General features: G+C 43.3%; 1 protein-coding gene across 1 annotated transcript in view; it reads left to right on the forward strand.

The window, feature by feature from the left end:
* Positions 1-24,401, forward strand: part of LOC139535906 (E3 ubiquitin-protein ligase MARCHF9-like) — a 37,651-nt gene extending 13,250 nt beyond the window's left edge. The window contains exons 2-4 of the mRNA XM_071335849.1: positions 21,462-21,617; positions 22,564-22,756; positions 23,423-24,401. Coding sequence (XP_071191950.1) covers positions 21,462-21,617; positions 22,564-22,756; positions 23,423-23,760 — 687 coding nt within the window. The 3' untranslated portion in view covers positions 23,761-24,401. The remainder of the gene's footprint in view (positions 1-21,461; positions 21,618-22,563; positions 22,757-23,422) is intronic.
* Positions 24,402-25,431: the final 1,030 nt, after the last annotated feature.

A 25,431-nucleotide genomic window follows, 5' to 3' on the forward strand; every position in this document is an offset into this window, starting at 1 on the left:
TTATGTCACTACTATTGAATGAAGGCGCTGACCAGCACTGACAGACTGATTACTCCACATAAAGTATGCCCATGAAAAATTGACCACATTAAAGCTCAAGTGTGTTTTGCAAGTGTGCATAATGGTAGGGTTTTCATGTTAAGTGGCACAAGCCATTGGCTTTCAGGATGGCCATGCCCCGCTGACAAACAGGCAGTGAGCTGACTCACCGTCCACCCTTTCCTCCATCCCCCTCCCTCCCTTCCTTCATCCGTCCTCCCCTCCGCCTCTCTTTCCTCTCTTCTCCTCTCCCTCTCTACAGCAGCCCTGTGGCTATCTGGAATCTGAGCGCGCGCACACACACACACACACACACACACACACACACACACACCACACACACACACACGCACACACACACACACACACACACACACACACACACACGAGAGAGACTGCAAAGACAGAGCTTTAACTAAACTCACAATAACATGGGCTTGCCAGAGAGAGGAGAGGAGACATAAGAAGTGAGAGACGGAGAGAGAGGGGTGGAGAACGAGAGAGAGAGAGAAAGGTAGCGGGAGAAAGGGAAACAATGAGAGGGGGAAACAGGGGAGCAAAAGGAGAGAAAGAGAGTGAGGGGGAGAAGGAAAGGGGGATGGGAAGATAAAGCTGTTTGCACTTCAGGCATTTAGAAAAGAGCAGGACAACGAATGGAAATCATTATCGCTGTGGTAATGAGAGCATTTACAAAAACATACAGGCTTATTCCCACACACTCCTCCGGTAGCCACTGTCTTTTCATTCATTATCTCTGTTACATTTAGCTGTAATCCTCACAGCCAGCACTTACCATTACACTCAATCTCCGTTTTTCTTTATCCCTCTCCTGCCCCAAGTCTACTTTCTCAAACCCAGACAAATGGCAACAGCAACAACAACAACGATTGTACACAGTATGATGATCAGAATTGTGCTCCAAACCTATCTAGACTTTCACTGCTACGAATACTGGTTTCATTTTTGAAGATATATCCTGTGAGTCTGTTTTTAGGAATGGTGTCAATGATTTTCATTTAATATAATGTTAGGGTAGTTCGGTGGGAATCTGGATTAGCAGCAATGCCATTCTCTCTCAAATCATGTTCCACGAGTACACATTCTTTAAATCAATACATTCTTGGCATTCTTATTTACATTTTTGAAAAGGTTTTCTGGAATGGTGCCAATCATTTCCAATTAATGTTTGGGCTATATCTGGATTAGCAATGTCATCCTCTCCCAAATCATGTAAAACTATACATTCTCTCCCATGAACGTCCTTGATTATCAATCATGAGCTAAGATCATTCTCAGCATTTATCAATTTCCTTTCATGTTCTGTGCTTGTGTACAGTAACCATAATGCAAACTTTAATGCTCCCGTCACTTATCCACTGACATTTATATGCCTCTTACTGTATACACCTGCTTCCATCACACAAAATGTCACTTAACCTTTATGTACAATCCCTGTACTCAATTTTGTAATGTGTTTTAGTGGGCTATCCTGGTGAATGTATACCATCTTATTACCATGGAAATGCATGTGCTCTTCCATCCTCCATCCTTTCTCTACCACAGTGAATAATGCCCGGCACTTGATGGCAGGACATAATGGAATGGAATAAATTATCTGACCCTGACCTCTAACCTCAGCCAGTGGCTATATGACATGACAATTTTAGAAAGCAATCCAGGGATATTGCTAGATATCAAGTTGAAGGTGTACTCATGTGTGTCTCAAATGACAGATGGATTGGCAGAGGCTGTACAAACAACACCCTTATTCAGTGGGAAAAAGAAAGAGAAAACCCTCTGTATAGCAGAGGTGCTGGTGCTGGTTTTCGCAGGAACAACTAGTATTCCAAAACAAGTGTAAAAATCCCACATGTTTTAGAACATCCGTGTCAGCTTCACCAACCATTCAGTGCTTACCCAGCTAAAAACTAACATTACCACAACTTTAGAGAACGTTCCCTTTAGGTTTCATTAGGTCATTAACTAACGTTTTCAGAGGAATGTTCCTGTGATGTGCAAGGAATATTTCCACGAGACCACTCCCTTAATGTCAATAGAACTTACCCAAAACTTGGATACCATTTCTCAGAACTTAAGATATTAATGTTATAAACACGTTTCATAGGAAAGTTGTAACAACATTCATGTGTCCAGTTTTCTGTGGGTGAGGAGAATATTCCACCAACGTCCCACCAAACATACACAGAACATGGTTGGCATGTTATCAGAATATAAGATAATGTTCTAGAAACATTTCAAATCAAATCAAATGTTATTGGTCACATACACATGGTTAGCAGATGTTAATGTGAGTGTAGCGAAATGCTTGTGCTTCTCGTTCCGACAGTGCAGTAATATCTAACAAGTAATCTAACAATTCCCCAACAACTACCTAATACACAACAAATCTAAAGGGATGGAATAAGAATATGCACATATAAATATTTGGATGAGCGATGCCCGAGTGGCATAGGCAAGGTGCAATAGATGGTATAAGGTACAGTATATACATATGAGATGAGTAATGTTATATATGTTAACATTATTAAAGTGGCATTGTTTAAAGTAACAAGTGATCCATTTATTAAAGTGGCCAGTGATATGAGTCTCTTTGTAGGCAGCAGATTCTCTGAGTTAGTGATTGCTGTTTAGCAGTCTGATGGCCTTGAAATAGAAGCTGTTTTTCAGTCCTTCGGTCCCAGCTTTGATGCACCTGTACTGACCTCGCCTTCTGGATGGTAGCGTGGTGAACAGGCAGTGACTCGGGTGGTTGTTGTCCTTGATGATCTTTTTGGCCTTCCTGTGACATCGGGTGGTGTAGGTGTCCTGGAGGGCAGGTAGTTTGCCCCCGGTGATGTGTTGTGCAGACCGCACCATCCTGGGGCAGCAGGTAGCCTAGCGGTTAGAGCGTTGGGCCTGTAACGGAAAGGATGCTGGATCGAATCCCTGAGCTGACAAGGTCAAAATCTGTTGTTCTGCCCCTGAGCAAGAACAGTTGCTCACTGTTCCCTGGGCGCCGAAGATGTGGATGTTGATTAAGGCAGCCCACTGCCTGATTCAGAGGGGTTGGGTTAAATGCGGAAGACACATTTCAGTTGAATGCATTCAGTTGTACAACTGACTAGGTATCCCCCTTTCCCTTTCTGGACAGCCCTGCGGTTGAGGGTGGTGCAGTTGCCACTACAGGCAGTGATACAACCTGACAGGATGCTCTCAATTGTGCACCTGTAAAAGTTAGTGAGGATTTTAGGTGACAAGCCAAATTTCTTCAGCCTCCTGAGGTTGAAGAGGCGCTGTCTGTGTGGGTGGACCATTTCAGTCTGTCCGTGATGTGTACACCGAGGAACTTAAAACTTCTCCAGTACTGTCCGTCGATGTGGATAGGGGCGTGCTCCCTCTGCTGTTTCCTGACGTTCATGATCATCTCCTTTGTTTTGTTGACGTTGAGTGAGAGGTTGTTTTCCTGACACCACACTCCGAGTGCCCTCACCTCCTCCCTGTAGGCTGTCTTGTCGTTGTTGGTAATCAAGCCCACTACTGTTGTGTCGTCTGTAAACTTGATGATTGTGTTTGAATCGTGCATGGCCACGCAGTCATGGGTGAACAGGGAGTACAGGAGGGGGCTGGGCACTCACCCTTGTGGGGCCCCAGTGTTGAGGATCAGCGAAGTGGAGATGTTTTTTCCTACCTTCACCACCTGGGGGGCGGCCCTTCAGAAAGTCCACGACCCAATTGCACAGGGCGGGGTTGAGACCCAGGGCCTCAAGCATAATGATGAGCTTGGAGGGTACTATGGTGTTGAATGCTGAGCTGTAGTCAATGAACAGCATTCTTACATAGGTATTCCTCTTGTCCAGATGGGATAGGGCAGTGTGCAGTGTGATAGCGATTGCATCATCTGTGGACCTGTTTGGGCGGTATGCAAACTGAAGTGGGTCTAGGGTGGCAGGTAAGGTGGAGGTGATATGATAAGGGGTAAGTCAAGTCCTGTACAATGCTTTAACCTTATCATACAAATGATCCTTAAAGGGACCACTCTGAACATTCCTCAGAATACTTTGTCACCACTCACGTACGTCAACGTGTTAGTGTGCTAGTTGTATATTATTATTTTTCTATTCTTACTTCAAATGATCATCATAATAACCCATTATACTCAATATTATGTTACTTTATCTATAGTAACCCATTATACATGTGTTACTTCACAAATTCCTCATCTAGACTAGTGTTCTATTCATACAGGGGTTTAGATATTTACACTAGCTCTATTTAACATCTTATTCGGAAATAGTTCTCTCTTCTTTCATATCCCCATACATAATAACATTATACATCAAACTCCACTGATGATACATGTTATCCTCATATAATCTAAATTATATGGGGGGGCAGGAAAAGGGGCTGAGCTGGACCCAAGAAAAGAAAGAATAAGTACCCAAAAACACCCCTAAGCTAGACTAGCCTATTTCAACAACAGCTAACTAACCAGAAATACAGTGGGTGGTCCGCCCAGTTCTAACTAGTGTATTTAACAAAGTTTACCTACGGGTAGTGTATGGCCATGGGCGAACAGTCTGGTTACCCCCTTTTCCCACTATCAAACAAACACAATACTCACAGGTGGGGACAAAGTGACATGTAGATGCTAAACCACACAAGCGATGTACAAACATATGGCATTTACAGAGAGATGGCTACACAAAGAGATCGAGCTCCAGAGAACACAACTGACAGGGTTTTTAAACCAAGGGAAAGGGAATGTGATTGGGTAGGAGAAAAGGAGCAGGTGTCTTCTGATTAGCGACTGATTGATGACTGATTGGGGAATGATGATTGTCACCTGTGAGTAGGGGAGAAGGAGAGAAAAGAAATACACACAGGATACACACAGAATACTTGTATCCGTAACAATAGCTCAATTTCAATGCTCTTATTATCCATACTTCAATCTTATTATCCAAATTCCAATAGTCATAATTTCAATAATTTGTTATCCAAATTTCAATCAGCAAAATTTCAATCAGGTTAATATGTCATATCTCACAATCACACACCTTTCACATCCACATTCACTGAGTACTATTCCCAAATACACTAGATAATTTCCTCATTACCCACGATCTCCAACGATTCTCTCTGTCATTACTTGCTATGCACATAAATAACACCCTGTACTCAAAAATACCTACTGTTATTTTTTATGGCTGCAGACCACATAGATATTTCTTGTAAATGCCTACAGACAGCTGTCAGCGGGGCTTTCCATGGTACCGTTACGCGCTTGCTCTAGTCTTCTCATTAAACTAGTGAATAGTCTTCTCTCTATAACACTGTGGGTACCTTTTTATGCATTACTCACCTTGATTTTCTTTTTACACAGATTCATTTAAATTGATTTACTGAAATCAGTTGCCGTCCCTCAATTGTTCGTGGATGATGTGACTCCTCCTGGGCAGCTCACAGTAAGAGTCTGGTCTGGGCGGGTCCTCGTCCTCTTTTGGTCACACAGGAATTTCCCTCACGCTTCATAAAATGCGCCACCGGTTTTCCTCGCAGACGCCCACTGGAAAGCTCCGCAGGCAGTATCAATCATGCTGGTCGTTGACGCCAAATTGTTGTGGAAAAATTACACAGGGACACTCAATGTACATTTTTCTCTTTATATTTATTTCTTAGCTTGAAAAAATGGTAGAATTTGCTAAATAATTTACCCTACAATGAGTCTTGATGGCTATTTCTCAAAAGTTTCCGACAGCATGCCCAGCAGAACTACTAAGAACTAGACCAAAACCACCACTTCTGTAGATGTTCGGGGTGAGCTAACTAACGTTAGTGAAGTTAACACCATTGCTGATCCAGGCACAATGGATCTAGTGATCCAAAAGATGACTGATAACATTACTAAAGTGATTGATGTCAAGATAGTAATGGTCTTAGAAGCAATAACAGGCCATTCGGCCAAACTACAGAAGGTTGTCAAGCATGTTGATGAGGCGGAAGGAAGAATTGCTACTGTGGAAACTTCAACTACACCAATGGACACTAAGATAAAGACAATTGAGAAACAGGTGCATGAAATGGCGGAGCACATTGATGAGCTGGATAATTGAGGACGGAGATGCAATATCCGTGTGGTGGGTTTCCCGGAAATTAATGTAGGGACACGCTCAGTTAAATTCTTTGAGGAATGGATTCCTTGGTGCTGAATCTGATGGTATTCAGCACACAGGACCAAGGGTCTCATTCTTCAAAGACTACTCCATAGCGGTTGTACGAAGGCGTTTGATGAGGTGAAGAACCAACTCGAGAAAATGAAGATAGACTACTCACTTCTGTACCGTGCCACATTGTAGATTATGGTCAACAGAACGCCTAAGAAGCTTTACACACCTGAAAAGGCTGCTAGGTTTATTGACTCTCTCGGGTAAATAACTTTACGCTGCGCCTTTGCAGCATTGGATAGCTTCATTCAAATCTGGTCATGAAGCAGTAATGTGAGTTCTCAAGTGCTCTTGTTCAGTAACATTATTTGTATTATTTTTTATTGCTACAGTAACTGCCATCATAGCTCAGACTGAGATCTGTGTGAATCTACAGTGCCTTCGGAAAGTATTACATTTACATTTAAGTCATTTAGCAGACGCTCTTATCCAGAGCGACTTACAAATTGGAAAGTTCATACATATTCATCCTGGTCCCCCCGTGGGGAATGAACCCACAACCCTGGCGTTGCAAGCGCCATGCTCTACCAACTGAGCCACACGGGACCAACTGAGCCACACGGGACCATGTGTATTCCGACCCCTTGACTTTTTCCACATTTTGTTTCGTTACAGCCTTATTCTAAAATGGATTAAATAAATCCTCAGCAATCTACACAGAATACCCCATAATGACATACCCCATAATGACAAAGGGAAAACAAGTTTTTAGAAATGTTTACAAATTCATTATAAATAAAAAACGGTAATACCTTTTTTACATAAGTATTCAGACCCTTTGCTATGAGACTTGAAATTGAGCTCAGGTGCATCCTGTTTCCTGTGATTATCCTTGAGATGTTTCTACAACTTGATTGGAGTCCACCTGTGGTAAATTCAATTGATTGGACTTGATTTGGAAAGGCACACACCTGTCTATATAAAGTCCCACAGTTGACAGTGCATGTCAGAGCAAAATCCAAGCCATGAGGTCAAAGGAATTGTCCGTAGAGCTCAGAGACAGGATTGTGTCGAGGCACTGATCTGGGGAAGGGCAACAAAATTTGTCTGCAGCATTGAAGATCCCCAAGAACACAGTGGCCTCCATCATTCTTAAATTAAAGAAGTTTGGAACCACCAAGACTCTTCCTAAAGCTGGCCGCCCAGGCAAACTGAGCAATCGGGGGAGAAAGGCCTTGGTCAGGGAGGTGACCAAGAACCCGGTCGTCACTCTGACAGAGCTCCAGAGTTCCTCTGTGGAGATGGGAGAACCTTCATGAAGGACAACCATCTCTGTAGCATTCAACCAATCAGGTCTTTATGGTAGAGTGGCCAGACGGAAGCCACTCCTCAGTAAATGAAAACCTGCTCCAGAGTGCTAAGGACCTCAGACTGGGGCGTAGATTCACCTTCCAATAGGACAACGACCCTAAGCACATAGCCAAGACAACACAGGAGTGGCTTAGGGAATAAGTCTCTGAATGTCCTTGAGTGGGCCAGCCAGAGCCTGGACTTGAACCCGATCGAACATCTCTGAAGAGACCTGAAAATAGCTGTGCAGCAACGCTCCCCATCCAACCTGACAGAGCTTGAGGGGATCTGCAGAGAAGAATGGGAGAAACTCCCCAAATACAGGTGTGCCAAGCTTGTAGCGTCATACCCAAGAAGATTTGAGGCTATAATCGCTGCCAAAGGTGCTTCAACAAAGTACTGAGTAAAGGGTCTGAATACTTATGTAAATGTGATATTTCAGTTTTGTATTCTTTATAAATTTGCTACATTTTCTTTGTCATTATTGTCACGTCCTGACCATAGAGAGCCCTTATTCTCTATGGTAGAGTAGGTCAGGGCGTGACTGGGGGTTAGTCTAGTTTATTATTTCTATGTGGGGTTCTAGCTTTGTTTTTCTATGTTGGTGATTTTGTATGATTCCCAATTAGAGGCAGCTGGTAATCGTTGTCTCTAATTGGGGATCATATTTAGGTAGCTTTTTGCCACCTGTGTTTTGTGGGATATTGTTTATGTGTAGTTGTATGTCAGCACTCCATTGTCGTTTCGTTATTCTGTATTGTTTTGTTATGTGGTTCACTTACTTTAAATAAATAAAGATGTGGAACCCAGATCACGCTGCACGTTGGTCCGAGTATGCTTCCAACGATCGTGACAATTATGGGGTATTGAGTGTAGATTGACGAGGAAAAAATAACATTTAATACATTTTAGAATAAGGCTGTAATGTAACAAAATGTGGAAAAAGTCAAGGGGTCTGAATACTTTCCGAAGGTGCCCAGGTTTGGTCTTTGGTGGAAGAGCCTCAGTCTTCTTTCATTGATTTTTATTTGAATATTTATAAATGATGAGGCTATAGAATGGTTATACAGACTTAAGAGTCTACATTGGAGAGTTGAAATCCCCTGCATGTTAGCTGGCGGGGAAATCCCACTTTTGGAACTTTACATATTTATTTTTCAGGTGTATTATACTTAGGGTTCAGGGTTCATATAGTTTGTTTAGGCTCGCTGAGAATTTGTATTTATTATGGATCCCCATTAGCTGCTGGGGTCTGGCAAAATTAAGGCAGTTATATCATTTTTTAAAACATTCATAACAGATTTCACAACACACTAAGTGTGTGACCTCAGGACCCTACTCCACTACCACATATCTACAACACAAAATTTGTGTACATGTTATCATCTGTGTGTATGCATGTGTCTGTGCCTATGTTTGTGTTGCTTCACAGTCCCAGCTGTTCCATAAAGTGTATTTGTATCTGTTTTTTAAATCTGATTCTACTGCTTGCATCAGTTACCTGATGTGGAATAGAGTTCAATGTAGTCATGGGTCTATGTAGTACTGTGCTCCTCCCATAGTCTGTTCTGGACTTGGGGACTGTGAAGAGACCTCTGATGGCATGTCTTGTGGGGTATGCATGTGTGTCTGAGCTGTGTGCTAGTCATTTAAACAGACAGCTCGGTGCTTTCAACATGTCAATACCTCTCACAAATACAAGTAGAGATGAAGTCAAACTCTCATCCACTTTGAGCCAGGAGAGATTGACATGCATATTATCTCTGCGTACGTCCAAGGGTCAGCCGTGCTGCCCTGTTCTGAGCCAAATGCAATTTTCCAAGTCCCTCTTTGTGGCACCTGACCACACGACTGGCCCTTAGATGTACACAGTAGTCCAGGTGCAACAAAACTAGAGCCTGGAGGACCTATCTTGTTGATAGTGCTGTTAATAAGTTGATGGTACCTGCCACCCCTCTATGGGGCGGCAGGTATCCTAGTGGTTAGAGCATTGGACTAGTAACCGAAAGGTTGCAAGATCAAATCCTGAGCTGACAAGGTAAAAATATATCATTCTGCCCCTGAACAAGGCAGTTAACCCACTGTTCCTAAGCCGTCATTGAAAATAAGAATTTGTTCTTTACTGACTTGCCTAGTTACATAAAGGTAAAATAAGAAGGCAGAGCAGCACTATATTATGGACAGACTTCTCCCCATCTTAGCTACTGTTGTATCAATATGTTTTGACCATGACAGTTTACAATACAGAGTTAGTCTAAACAGTTTAGTCACCTCAACTTTCTCAATTTTTCTCTGAATCTCTGGGGCAGGGGTACATTCGGCCCTCCACGTCACCTGCCTCCTCGAGTTTCTTTTTTGTGAAGAAGAAGGAGGGAGGTCTGCGTACGTGCTTTGACTATAGAGGTCTAAATTCCATTACGGTGGGGTACAGTTACCCGCTACCTCTCATCGCCACGGCGATTGAGTCATTTCACTGGGCACGCTTCTTCACAAAACTGGATCTCAGGAGCGCGTATAACTTGGTGCGTATCTGGGAGGGAGATGAGTGGAAGACAGCGTTTAGTACCACATCCGGCCATTATGAGTACCTCGTCATGCCGTACGGGTTGAAGAATGCTCTTCCTGACCAATCTTCCTCCGTCACAGGGCAACACCACGATCCTGGTCATTGTGGATCGGTTTTCTAAGTCCTGTCGTCTCCTCCCTTTGCCCGGTCTCCCTACGGCCCTACAGACTGCAGAGGCCCTGATTACACACGTCGTCCGGCACTACTGGGTACCTGAGGACATAGTTTCTGATCGGGGTCCCCAGTTCACGTCCAGGGTTTGGAAGGCGTTCATGGAGCGTCCGGGGGTCTCCATCAGCCTTACCTCAGGTTTTCACCCCGAGATTAATGGGCAGGTGGAGAGAGTAAACCAGGATGTGGGGAGGTTTCTGCGGTCGTATTGCCAGGACCGGCCAGGGGAGTGGGCAACGTTTGGCCCATGGGCAAAGATGGCCCAGAACTCACTCCGCCACTCCTCTACTAACCTATCGCCCTTCCAGTGTGTGTTGGGGTATCAGCCGGTTCTGGTACCGTGGCATCAGAGCCAGACCGAGGCTCCTGTGGTGGACGAATGGGTGAGGCGCTCGAAGGAGACCTGGGAGGCCGCCCACGGGTACCTTAAACGGGCCGAAGGGCGGCAGAAGGTGAGCGCTGACCGTCACCGCAGTGAGGCGAACACCGGGGGACCGGCTCTGGCTCTCGACCCGAAACTTGCCCCCCCGCCTGCCCTGCCGGAAGCTGGGTCCGCGGTTTGTGGGGCCATTTAAATTCCTGAGGAGAATAAACGAGGTGTGTTACAGGTTACAGCTTCCCCCCGATTACCGTATTAACCCCTCGTTTCATGTGTCTCTCCTCAGGCCGGTGGTGGCTGGTCCGCTTCAAGAAGCTGAGGTGCGGGAGGTTCCTCCGCCCCCTCTGGACATCGAGGGGGCCCCGGCATATGCAGTTCGGTCCGTACTGGACTCAAGGCGTCGGGTGAGGGGCCTTCAGTACCTCGTGGATTGGGAGGGGTACGGCCCGGAGGAGAGATGCTGGGTGCCGGTGGAGGACGTATTAGACCCATCGATGCTGAGGGAGTTTCACCGCCTCCATCCGGATCGCCCTGCACCTCGTCCTCCGGGTCGTCCTCGAGGTCAGCGTCGGCGCGCTGTGGGAGCCGCGCGTCAAGGGGGGGGTACTCTCACGACTTCCACCGAAGGTGGTTCCTCTCCTTGTTCGGGTGGTGCTCGGCGGTCGGCGTCGCCGGCCTACTAGCCATCACGATCCATTTTTCTTTTTCCGTTTGTTTTGTCTTTAGTTCATTCACACCTGGTTTTCATTTGCTTTAATTTCTGTGTGTATATTTACCCCTGTTTCCCGCTTAGGTTTGTGCGGGATTATTTTCATGTTGCTCGTTGAGGTTTTCCTCAGTTTATTCACGTGTGTACAGTGTTGTAGGAAAAGTAAGGAGCGTTGTTTTTTCTCCTTCTGTGAGTGACTGTGTGTTCCTATGTCTTGGGCGTTTATTGGTATTGTACCTGACCCATTTTGGACTTGCCTATTGAAGACGCTACTTTGACATCTCTGCTATCCTGCGCTTGACTACCTTAGCTACCTCAGTACAAAGTTGCAACAGATATTGAGACTTCTTTTTCAAAAAGAATAATCTTGCATAATCTTTTATTTTTCAGAAGCTTCAAATCTGTAAAAGATTTCTGCAATAATCCCATTACACTTAATACACTCAAAGCATGGAGGTCAGTTCAACGTTTTTTGGGAAGGTTCCAAACTGACCTCTGCTCTTACCCCGATTCTTAACAACCCAGATGTTGGACCAGGATTGCTGGATGCTGGCTTTGCCTAAACCCTTATTAAACCAAATGTTAGACTAAATAATTTATTCACTGATAAGATGTTATTGTAATTTGAGCAGATGAGAAATATTGACTCCCAAAGCAGGACTTTTTCTGCTTTCTACAAGTTGGACATTATATTTTGAAGAGCACCATCTTGATTGGCAACCCTGATGTGTCTGTCATTGAAATAATGTTTTTTTTTCTTACAAAGGAAAATGTCTGTAAGTATATTTTATGATGCTTTAAGGTCCTTTTCTACTGTTGACACACAGGCGGTCAAGCGAGTGCGGGAGAAAGAATTGTCTGCTACTATTGACGAGGTGACGTGGGAGGACATTTGGCGATATGCAAAAACAATATCTGTAATCGTACTAGAGCAATCCAATTAAGAATAGTACAAAGACTGCATAGATCCCAGAATCACAGACATGCTTTTAGCCCCTCTTCCTCTTCTCATCAGTGTCTTAAATGCAAAACTGATACAGGCACCCTAACACATTGTTTATGGTCATGTTCCAAATTACAAAGGTACTGGTCTAATGTTCTTCAAGAAATCCTAGGGCCGACCTAGAATTGGACCCAGTTTCTTTGCTGTTAGGTCTCCCTAGTAGGCATGTTACTTCTGTGGGTAAGAGGAGGCTTTACAACATCCTTACCTTCGCAGCGAGGAAAAACATCCTCTTACAGTTGATTAGTGACAAGGTCTCTTCTATTAAAGATTGGCGTAAAATAATATTTGAATGGGCTCCATTTGAATATTTGACTTGTACATTACATTCTAAAATAGACAAGTTCTACAAAGTTTGGGGACATTATTTTATTTACCTAGAACCTGATTTATCAGCTATTATGCTGCAAGGATTTTCTTAGAATGGTGGTTGTTTACATGTCTCAGGATTACACTGTACGTTCCATGTATTTCACATAATTCCTTTATTTAAAAATGTGTGTTTAATTTCTGTCTGTTTGTTAATTTAATTTTTGTTCTTTGTTATTTTAATTTTATCTTTGTTACTGTATCTCTTAATGTGGGAGAAAATTGCGAAATTCCAATAAAAATACTATTCCAACAATTACTGTAAAAAATGTACATGCACAATGTAATCATGTATGTCAAAATGTGTCAAGTATGTAAGTTGAAAACACTGTATGTTAAAAACACTGTGTGTGTGTGTGTGTGTGTGTGTGTGTGTGTGTGTGTGTGTGTGTGTGTGTGTGTGTGTGTGTGTGTGTGTGTGTGTGTGTGTGTGTGTGTGTGTGTGTGTGAGTATCCCCAGTGCTTAATTTGTAAAACGGGAGGTGCCGGAACAAAAAGTGAACGTGAGAGGGCGGTGACCTCGGGAGTGCTGAGGTACCGGAACGCATGAGAAAACAAAATCACCTTTATAATAAAGCATTGCATGCATATCATCACATTTGCGTAGTGACATACAGCAGTAGAGTAGAGGCACTTACAGAAGTTGCAAGCATGGGGAACATTTTTATTAGCCTACGGTCTGGGAAAATGTTGGCCTTTTATAAACGCATTTCATGCAATTCTACGTCATTTTACATGACTGGAGACAATGGCAGAATATTTTTTAATACCGCAAAAATTATCCAAATGGCAGGCTACATTGACTGACAAACTGAGAATTTGAGATCAATAAAAAACACCTTGTCTTGAATCCATCAATGGCCTAGGCCTAGCTGTGTGGAGACACATAGCATAGACTCTTCTCTTTTCAGCAGTAGCCATTTGCTTTCTAACCTGTGTTATCCCTCGATTGGATTCAATGGTGATTTTAGCATGTACAGCGTATTCGGAAAGTATTCAGACCCCATGACTTTTCCCACATTTTGTTACAGCCTTATTCTAAAATTGATTAAATAAAACATTTGACTCATCAATCTACACACAATAACCCATAATGACAAAACAAAAACTGTTTTTTTCTGCAAATGTATTAAAAATAAAAAATATGTCATCAGAACCTTTGCTATAAGACTCTAAATTGAGCTCAGGTGCATCCTGGTTACATTGATCATCCTTGAGATGTTTCTACAAATTGATTGGAGTTCACCTGTGGTAAATTCAATTGATTGGACTTGATTTAGAAGGGACACACCTGTCTATATAAGGTCCCACAGTTGACAGTGCATGTCAGAGCGAATACCAAGCCATGAGGTCGAAGGAATTGTCCGTAGAGCTCCGAGACAGGATTGTGTCGAGGCATAGATCTGGGGAAGGGTACCAAAAAATGTCTGCAGCATTGAAGGTCTCCAAGAACACAGTGGCCTCCATCATTCTTAAATGGAAGAAGTTTGGAACCACTGAGACTCTTCCTAGAGCTGGCCACCCGGCCAAACTGAGCAATTTTGGCCGGGTCAGGGAGGTGACCAAGAATCCGATGGTCACTCTGACAGAGCTCCAGAGTTCCTCTGTGGAGATGGGAGAATCTTCGAGATGGACAACCAACTCTGCAGTGCTCCACCAAACAGGTCGTTATGGTAGAGTGGCCAGATGGAAGCCACTTCTCAGTAAAAAGCACATGACAGCCCGCTTGGAGTTTGCCAAAAGCCACCTAAAGAAACAAGATTCTCTGGTCTGATGAATCCAAGATTGAACTCTTTGGCCTGAATGTCAAGCGTCACGTCTGGAAGAAACCTGTCACCATCCCTATGGTGAAGCATGGGGGTGGCAGCATCATGCTGTGGGGATGTTTTTCAGTGGCAGGGACTAGGAGACTAGTCAGGATCGAGGGAAAGATGAATGGAGCAAAGTACAGAGAGACCCTTGATGAAAACCTGTTCCAGAGAGCTCAGGACCTCAAACTGGGGCTAAGGTTCACCATCCAATAGGACAATGACCCTAAGCACATAGCCAAGACAATGCAGGAGTGGCTTCGGGACAAGTCTCTGAATGTCCTTGAGTGGGCCAGCCAGAGCCTGGACTTGAACCCGATCGAACATCTCTGGAGAGACCTGAAAATGGCTGTGCAGCGACGCTCCCCATCCAACCTGACAGAGCTTGAGAGGATCTGCAGAGAAGCATGAGAGAAACTCCCCAAATACAGGTGTGCCAAGCTTGTAGCGTCATACCCAAGAAGACTTGAGGCTGTAATCGCTGCCAAAGGTGCTTCAACAAAGTACTCAGTAAAGGGTCTGAATACTTGTGTAAATGGGATATTTCAGTTTTGTGTTTTTTTATTAGTCATTAAGGGGTATTCTGTGTAGATAGATTAATGAAGGAAAATAACAATTTAATACATTTTAGAATACGGCTGTAATGTTATAAAATGTGGAAAAATCTTGGAGGGGCAAACTTCCATTCAATTTCTTTTTATACATGCCAGCAAAGTCACTGCACAACACAACACTAAACAATACATTAATTGCACTATAACAGTGAAAAACGGTGCCCACAAGCTGTTAGGGTCTACATAAAGCTATCCCAACAGCAGAGTCCCATCAGCAGTCCCAACACCTTACCACTGTTTTAGCTGCCTTGTCTGGCAGCGAAACATTTAATTCAGCCTTATTTACTGCCTTTTTAAAAAATGTCTGACTTGCTTAAACAAATGTGGTTTCTACTGAGAATTGAGATGTACAAACTATGGCATAAGGGGACGACGAGCGGATAAAAGGCAATCTGTAATTTCGATTAAGACATTAATGAGTGAGCTAGGACGGACGTAGTCAATATAACTATTTGTTCAGCACTTTTGAAATGTACAGCGACAGACTTCAGAGCATGGGCGGTTCTTACAGTGTTCTCTGTACGCCAAGTCAGAACCGTAGGATAAATAAAGGGGGCATATAAGCAAACAATGAAAGCTCTTACAGAATCCGATGATGATATTTCTCTAAAACAGGCTATAGGCTACATGTGCTCCACCAAGTCAGAAGAACAGTAGGCTAAATTATGAGGGGTAGGCACATAGGCTACGAACAGCTTACTACACAACATACACTTAGTATTACTTTCTTTGCTACAGTATATAATTTACATCATTTATGCCGCATCATACAATACATCTTTGGACTCACCTTGTTGTGCTGTGCTCACTTGAACAGGAAGGTGGTGCGGCGGTCCTTCGGTCCAAACTTTGTCATCAAAGTCTGGCATTCTCTGAATTTTTGGTGTTTTCAAGACAACTGGGAACTTGGAAAAACAAGATTGAATCATGATGTTAGTGATCCTGTACACCCGCACATTGACTCGGTACCGGTACCCTCTGTGTATAGCCTTGTAATTGTTATTTCATTGTTGCTCTTTTATTTTTTACTTTAGTTTATTTAGTAACAATTTTTTTCTTAACTCTTATTTTTCGAAAAAATGCATTGTTGGTTAAGGACTTGTAAGTAAGCATTTCACGGTAAGGTCTACACCTGTTGTATTTGATGCATGTGACAAATACAATTTGATTTGAGGTCGGAGCTCTAGAAAGAGGCCCAGATCCCGACTTGGAATTGCAAGTTGGATCACCGTTCAAAATGTATTTTCCCAGTCGGAGCTCGTTTTTTTTCCAATTTCATAGCTGTCATGAACTCAACTGAAGTCAGATTTCCCAGAGTTTCCAGTTGTTTTGAAAGCGGCAGAAGTCATGCTGGAATGACAGCACGGCCAACGTTGAATGTTTATCCTTTTAAGCTTGGAAAAGAGACCCTTAAGTGCTCCCGAGTGACGCAGTGGTCTAAGGCATCTCAGTGCAAGATGCGTCACTACAGTCCCTGGTTGAAATCCAGGCTGTATCACATCTGGCCGTGATTGGGAGTCCCATAGGGCAGCGCCCAATTGGCCCAGCATCGTCCGGGATTGGCCTGGATAGGCCATCATTATAAATAATAATTTGTTCTTAATTGACTTGCCTAGTTAAATAAAGGTTCAATAAAAATGAAATACTAATAATAATTAAACCCGGACTTGGACCAAACATCCAATCCACTGAATAGCAGGCTAGTGATTGCTTTGCAATGCTTGCAGTTGGCCACAGATTCCTTCCAAACCACTCATTGTTGAATTTGCGATTTCTAACTTGTTGTGTAATGTTTATGTCCAATGGCCGATGAGCACCGATACGTTTTATCTATAATTTATCTTCATCATTTCTCGGGGTTGAAAAGGATTTGCCAGTAGATTGTCGACTTGATTCATGATGATGACTGCTAGCTAAGATTTTGAAAGTATGACATGACATGATCAGTCCAATCAAAGCTACTGTACATATTATGTGATTTGATGTCATTTTATCTGTGGCCAATGACCTTGAGCCTTCTTGTATGGGCACTTCTAATGTAACTCTATGGCAGCACCCAAGGGGCTTAAATGTTCGAGCTCTCCATGTTGATTTTGTGGTGATATAGTGTCCCCATGAGTGACAGAACACTGAGCCAATCACGGTGCAACTAGAGAACATAGCCAACCCCTACGCTCCGTATTTCCCTTCCAACCCCACCATCACAGAAAGCACTGAGCTAGGCTGAAACGCCTGCATTTTTGAGCTGCCTTACTCAAGAAAGCAAACATTAGACCATGTTTGTATGTGGCTTTATTAACTAAATTATGTTTAGTTTATTTTTTATTTTTTTTACATTGTTTTCAAACTGGTATGTGACACGTATTAATGGAAAATGAATATGCTTTTTTAAAATTTTTATGAATGATTGGTCGCCACTGATTGTATTAGAAATATTGCGAAAAAACTTTTTTGTTGTTGTTTTTCTACTGACAGATATGCAGCGCGTTCCCGACTGTAGGCTACAATCAACAGCTAGGCAATAAATAAAAAAAGCTATTGATCCTCTGTGGCTAAATTATAGGCCTTCTCATGGTGTAGTAGGTTATTTTGAATGTTTTCATTTATTTCTGAACAAAGCAGTACTTCTATCATTTTGGGAAATGTATATAAATTCATCAGGGGTGCTGCTGTTTAGGCCCTGGCTGAAAATCTACTTTATCACGTTACGTTTTTTGTGGGGGCAGGAGAATTAACGAAGAGGCAACTCAAATTCACTTTGATCACTTTTATTCGAATTTTTACATTGCAAAAAGTGAAAATAAATGTTCATGCCACGAGTGTTATGGGATATGGCCAAATACACTACAGGGCAACACCTACTCATTCAAGGGTTTATCTTTATTTTTTACTATTTTCTACATTGTATAATAATAGTGAAGACAATCAAAACTATGAAATAACACATCATGTAGTAACCACAAAAGTGTTAAACAAATCAAAATATATTTTACCCACTCTTTGCCTTGATGGCAGCTTTGCACACGCTTGGCATTCTCTCAACCAGCTTCATGAGGTAGTCACCTGGAATGCATTTCAATTAACAGCTGTGCCTTGTTAAAAGTTAAATAGTGGAATTTCTTTCCATCGTAATGCGTTTGAGACAATCAGTTGTGTTGTGATAAGGTAGGGGGGTATACTGAAGATAGCACTATTTGGTAAAAGACCAAGTCCATATTATGGCAAAAACAGCTCAAATAAATAGAGAGAAGTGACAGTCCATCATTACTTTAAGACTTGAAGGTCAGTCAATCTGGAAAATTTCAAGAACTTTGAAAGTTTCTTAAAGTGCTGTCGCAAAAACCATCAAGCGCTATGATGAAACTGGCTCTCATGAGCACCGCCACAGGAAAGGAAGACCCAGAGTTACCTCTGCTGCAGAGGATAAGTTCAGTAGAGTTACCAGCCTCAGAAATTGCAGCCCAAATAAATGCTTCACAGAGTTCAAGTAACAGACACATCTCAATATCAACTGTTCAGAGGAGACGATGTGAATCAGGCCTTCATGGTCGAATTTCTGCAAAGAAACCACTACTAAAGGACACCTATAATAAGAAGAGACTTGCTTGGGCAAAGAAACACGAGCAATGGACATTAGATTGGTGGAAATTTGTTCTTTGGTCTGGAGTCCAAATGGGAGATTTTTGGTTCCAACCGCTGTGTCTTTGTGAGATGCTGTGTGGGTGAACGGATGATCTCTGCATGTATGATTCCCACCGTGAAGCATGGAGGAGGGGGTGTGATGGTGTGGGGGTGCTTTGCTGCTGGAACTGTCTGATTTGTTTAGAATTCAAGGCACACTTAACCAGCATGGCTACCACAGCATTCTGCAGCGATATGACATCCCATCTGGTTTGGGCTTAGTGGGATTATCATTTGTTTTTTGACAGGACAATGACCCAACACACCTCCAGGCTGTGTAAGGGCTATTTGACCAAGAAGGAGAGTGAGGGAGTGCTGCATCAGATGACCTGGCCTCCACAATTTCTGTCCTCAACCCAATTGAGATGGTTAGGGATGAGTTGGAATGCAGAGTGAAGGAAAAGCAGCCAACAAGTGCTCAGCATATGTGGGAACTCCTTCAAGACTGTTGGAAAAGCATTCCAGGTGAATCTGGTTGAGAGAATGCAAAGAGTGTGCAAAGATGTCATCAAGGCAAAGGGTGGCTATTTGAAGAATCTCAAATATAACACTTTTTTGGTTACTACATGATTCCATATGTGTTATTTCATAGTTTTGATGTCTCCACTATTATTCTACAATGTAGAAAATCAGGGGACGTCCTGACAACTGACAACTGATGCACAAATGTTTTTGTGAAGTTCCCATGAAACGTGTCTAGAACTTTAATATTTTACATTCTGAGAACATGGCAACCATGTTCTATGTACACTATATATACAAAAGTATGTGGACATCCCTTCAAATTAGTGGACTCGGCTATTTCAGCCACACCCATTTCTGTCAGATATATAAAATTGGGCACACTGCTATGCAATCTCCAAGCTCCGTGACTTTCAAAGTGGCACCTTCATAGGATGTCACCTTTCCAACAAGTCCGTTCGTCCAATTGCTGCCCTGCTAAAGCTGCCCCGGTCAACTGTAAGTGCTGTTATTGTGAAGTGGAATAAACAAGGAGCAACAACGGCTCAGCAACAAAGTGATAGGCCACACAAGCTCACAGAACGGGACCGGCGAGTGCTGAAGTGCGTAGTGCGTCTCTCAGATGAAACACTCACTACCAAGTTCCAAACTGCCTCTGGAAGCAACGTCAGCACAAGAACTGTTCGTTGAGAGCTTCATGAATTGGGTTTCCATGGCCACAAGTCTAAGATCACCATGCGCAATGCCAAGTGTCGGCTGGAGTGGTGTAAAGCTCACCACCATTGGACTCTGGAGCAGTGGAAATGTGTTCTCTGGAGTGATGAATCACGCTTCACCAACTGGCAGTTGGGTGAATCTGGGTTTGGCGGAATCTGGGTTTGGCGGATGCCAGGAGAACACTGCCTGCCCCAATTTGCCACCTGTAAAGTTTGGTGGAGGAGGAATAATGGTTTGTGGCTGTTTTTCATGGTTCGGGCTAGGCCCCTTAGTCCCAGTGAAGGAAAATCTTAACGCTACAGCATACAATTAGATTCTATACGATTCTGTGCTTCCAACTTTGTGGCAACAGTTTGGGGAAGGCCCTTTCCTGTTCCAGGATTACAATGCCCCCGTGCACAAAGTGAGGTCCATATAGAAATGGTTTGTCGAGATCGGTGTGGAAGAACTTGACTGGCCTGCACAGAGCCCTGACTTCAACCCCATCAAACACCTTTGGGATGAATTGGAACGCTGACTGTGAGCCAGGCCTAATTGCCCAACATCAGTGTCCGACCTCACTAATGCTCTTTTGGCTGAATGGAAGCAAGTCCCCGCAGCAATGTTCCAACATCTAGTGGAAAGCCTTCCCAAAAGAGAGGAGGCTGTTTATAGCAGCAAAGGGGGGACCAACTCCATATTAATGCCCATGATTTTGGAATGAGATGTTCGACAAGCAGGTGTCCACATACTTTAGTAGTGTATGTTTGTGACGTTGATGGAATATTCTCCTAACACTTAGAAAACTGGACACAGGAGTGTTCTTGCAACATCCCATAAAATGTCTACGACATTAATGTTGTTTATTCTGAGAACATTGTAACCACATTCTAGATAAGTTATATAGAAAGGTTCTCAGAAGGTTTTTGCTAACATAGATAGAATGTTCCCTTAACAATTGCTAAACTGGACACTCAAACATTAGGGGAACATTATGGGTAACATTACAAAAATTTTCTCTCTCCCTAGAATTCACAGGAAGTTGGTGGCACCTTGCGGAGGACGGGGTCATAGTAATGGCTGGAATGGAATTAATGGAATGGTATCGAGCTCATAAAACACATGGTTTCCATGTGTTTGATACCATTCCATTCACTCCATTCCAGCCATTATTATGAGGCGTCCTCCCTTCAGCAGCCTCCTGTGCTAGAATTGTTAGCTGGGTAGTGCCTGGTCCCAGGGTTTGCAGGCTTCTAGCAACCCTTTACTAACAGACTGGATTCAACAAATCTAGTAATCATCCACACCATGCTTAGCTGAATCAGGTATTCTAGTGCTGGTATGGATCAAAAGTTTAGGATCAAAATATTGGAGTTGTTGCCCATGCCTTCAGGAGATATATAGAGAGATTTAACAGAAGACTCTCTGTTTCCTTCTCTGTCTCCTGCAGGGGGAGTTGTTGAGCCCGTGTCGTTGTGACGGATCTGTGCGCTGTACCCACCAGCCCTGCCTCATCCGCTGGATCAGCGAGAGAGGCTCCTGGAGCTGTGAGCTCTGCTACTTCAAGTACCAGGTCCTGGCCATCAGCACCAAGAACCCACTGCAGGTACAGTGTGTGTCTGTGTGTGTATGCGTGTGTGCTTGCGTGTTTTTGTGTGTCTACAAGTACTGCCCCGTACCTCAGGAGTTCCATATCAAATCTAATGTTTTGTGTGTCTACAAGTACTGCCCCGTACCTCAGGAGTTCCATATCAAATCTAATGTTTTGTGTGTCTACAAGTACTGCCCCGTACCTCAGGAGTTCCATATCAAATCTAATGTTTTGTGTGTCTACAAGTACTGCCCCGTACCTCAGGAGATCCATATCAAATCTAATGTTTTGTGTGTCTACAAGTACTGCCCCGTACCTCAGGAGATCCATATCAAATCTAATGTTTTGTGTGTCTACAAGTACTGCCCCGTACCTCAGGAGTTCCATATCAAATCTAATGTTTTGTGTGTCTACAAGTACTGCCCCGTACCTCAGGAGATCCATATCAAATCTAATGTTTTGTGTGTCTACAAGTACTGCCCCGTACCTCAGGAGTTCCATATCAAATCTAATGTTTTGTGTGTCTACAAGTACTGCCCCGTACCTCAGGAGTTCCATATCAAATCTAATGTTTTTGTGTGTCTACAAGTACTGCCCCGTACCTCAGGAGTTCCATATCAAATCTAATGTTTTGTGTGTCTACAAGTACTGCCCCGTACCTCAGGAGTTCCATATCAAATCTAATGTTTTGTGTGGATGCTAAGCATAACGTCCCACTCGAATCCTCCCAAAATACTTACAAATATAACAAAACAAATCTTCTTGCCTGTTGCTGCATGACATCAGTGCACAGATAATTATCTCCACCAAAAAGACACACATTGATCCGCCGCCTCCCCTCTCTCTCTCCAACCCCCCTCTCTTTGTCTCTCTCCTTGTCCCTTTATCTCTCTCTCTCTCTCTCTCCCCCTCCACCCCATCCCCTCTCTCTCTCCCTCAACCTCCCCCTCACTCTCTCCAGTGGCAAGCCATCTCTCTGACGGTGATAGAGAAGGTGCAGATAGCAGCCATTATACTGGGTTCTCTGTTCCTCATCGCCAGCATCTCCTGGCTGGTGTGGTCGTCCTTCAGCCCCTCGGCCAAGTGGCAGCGCCAGGACCTGCTCTTCCAGATCTGCTATGGCATGTACGGCTTCATGGATATCGTTTGCATAGGTGAGCTAGACGGTTCTATGACGTAGACCTCACCGACATACTATAAAAGATAAACATATGGTTTTGTGATTGCAATTGCAGGTATGATGTGTAGAGTTGCGTATGAAAAGAAAGGAGAATACTTCCATGCTCCCAGAGTTTGAATGTAGGAATGGTGGTTGAAACTTCCAGTGTTCCAGTAAGACTTGAGGTGTGTGTGTTAGATAGTGTAAGTGAGTGAGAGCAATTTGTTTGTTTTGGTCTTTGTTTCTCAGAGAGGTCGTAGTCTGTGTGATATGTCTCAGCTGAAAATGTACAGCCACTTCTGAAGTGCCTTGAACATCCAGACTGTTTAAATATTTACAGCACACTTGTGCAAAGGTAGCCTATGATAATTTCGGCTTGAAAGTGTTTTTTTCTTACTTTCTCTCCCGTCTCTGTCTTTCTCTGTGTCCTTTCATCTGTTTCTCTCTTTGTCTGGCCATTCACATTCTGCAATCTTTCACCTCTCTCTGTCTGCTTGCCTCCCTCCATCTCTCTTCTATTCACCGTCTCTCTTTCTCCTACCACTTGTATCACTCATGCTTCTCTCACTTTCATACCTGTGCTCTCTTTCTTCTCCCTCTTTCTCTCACTCTCTCTCTTACTCCTCCCTAATTTTCATGTCTGTCTGGATTCTCTCTCCAGGCCTTATAATCCACGAGGGATCGTCAGTATACCGGATCTTTAAGCGCTGGCAGGCAGTGAACCAGCAGTGGAAAGTACTGAACTATGAGAAAGCCAAGGACCTGGGCGACCCCATCAGCTCCAGCGGCAAGTGTGGGGGGCGTGGGGGTCGAAACCCTCCCCACGAAACCCTCCCCACGGCTGACAGGGTGGGCCGGACAGGCCAGCATGTTAGGACTATTCTCAACCACCACTGTGGCTACACCATCCTGCACATCCTCAGCCAGCTGAGGCCCAGCAACCCTCGCATCAGAGCCACATCCAACCGCGAGGTGGTCATGAGGGTCACCACCGTATGAGACCTGACCCCACGGGGGGGGGGGGGTGACAAACACAAGGGCGTGGATGCAGACATCCTGCTCCTGATAAACCCACCCTAGGGACACGAGGGGAGGGAGAGCAGCACAGTTAAAGTTACAGTCACAGACAGTAGGACAAAATCATTAATAAAAAATTAAGAAATAAAAAAGAAACAGCTTCGATTTTTAAAAAACGTTGGAGGACTTTCTTTCACCAGCTGAATTACATAAAGCATTGTCATTATTCCTGTTCGTCTGTTTTCTAAGGAAAAACTGCAAGTATTGTTATTGATTTAGATTTTATAATCGAGAGCAGGTTAAGGAGGAAAAATGGAAAGGGACAATTTCTTACATCTGCCCCCACCAAACCCATACCACCAATGATGACTTACATCTCCTCCCCCTCCTCAACCCCCTCTCTCTCTCTTCAAGGTGTCTGTGACAGACATTCTCTGTCCACCTGTAACACCTGAACTGTCCCTGTGGTGCAAAGCATACCGGAAACCACCTAAAGAATGAGCAAAAAAATGCAATAAAACAGTTAAAAGAGATATGATTGACATAACAAAATAAATGATATTCCAACATTACAATTCATCTTCTGCAATAAAGAAACATGTACATGTCATGGTGAACCCCTATGTGATGTCACAGCTTTATTGTACACAATGTTTGATATAATTATTGTATGTTGTTCTGTTTTCTTAATTTACTGTGTGAAGTTGTGTGATTGGTACCTGGGAATATTTGAGTATTTGTTGAGGTTAACAATACAAGCTAGGTAAATATCAATAATTAGAGTTGATCAACTGGAACAGATTAGTTTTTTTTTTCATGGTTTGAAATATAGGCCTGGCAATGCTGAGAAAATGTTCTTGACAGCGCTACAAACGGCTATATCAGACCACTAATACAGGACTTTTAAAGGCCTAGTGCACTCATCATTCTTTTTATTTTTTATTTTCGATTTTTCAGGGGGTTCTGCAGCACCTTCAGCACCCTTACTTCCCGGGGATATGTGCTTACCTCCATCAACTGGAATTGACATGGAATCAGAGCCCCATCTGCAAATGGGTATGGTAAGTATTCAAGTGCAGAATGGTGTGCATGATATTATGGCCTTTCACAACAGAAATGTTGATGCTTTGTTAACCCTCTATTACCACATTGTCTGGAGTCTGACTGTAGTTTACAGAATGCTGGACAATGCTATGCCAGGCCTACGCGTTAGAGTGGACCACTTATACCCTCTGTGTTTGTGAAAAACAATTATTTTGAAATGGTTTCAAATGATGGCCATAAATCAATTCAGTAAATGTGGAGTAGGGCAACAGATGGCGACAAAATGACCAATATAAAACATTGATGGTCTGAATAAATTCTCTATAGGCAGCAATACGTATTTTGATTCCGTTAATATAATTAAAGGTGAAAAATGCAGAAATCGCGGACCTGGTTGCTAAAATGTTTATGGTTCGCCTAATTTCAGTTTAAGTGACAAACAAGCAATGTGTAGAGAATCATTGTACCATCTAAACCGCTGTGGATTATCTTTTCAATAATATTGTATTTTCAGCTGTTTGAAGCTGGGGCGGCAGGTAGCCTAGCTGTTAAGTGCATTGGTCCAGTAAGTGACAAGTCACTGGGTCGATTCTCTGAGCCAACTAGGTG

This window comes from Salvelinus alpinus, chromosome 12 (assembly GCF_045679555.1).
Source record: "Salvelinus alpinus chromosome 12, SLU_Salpinus.1, whole genome shotgun sequence".
Lineage (NCBI taxonomy): Eukaryota > Metazoa > Chordata > Actinopteri > Salmoniformes > Salmonidae > Salvelinus > Salvelinus alpinus.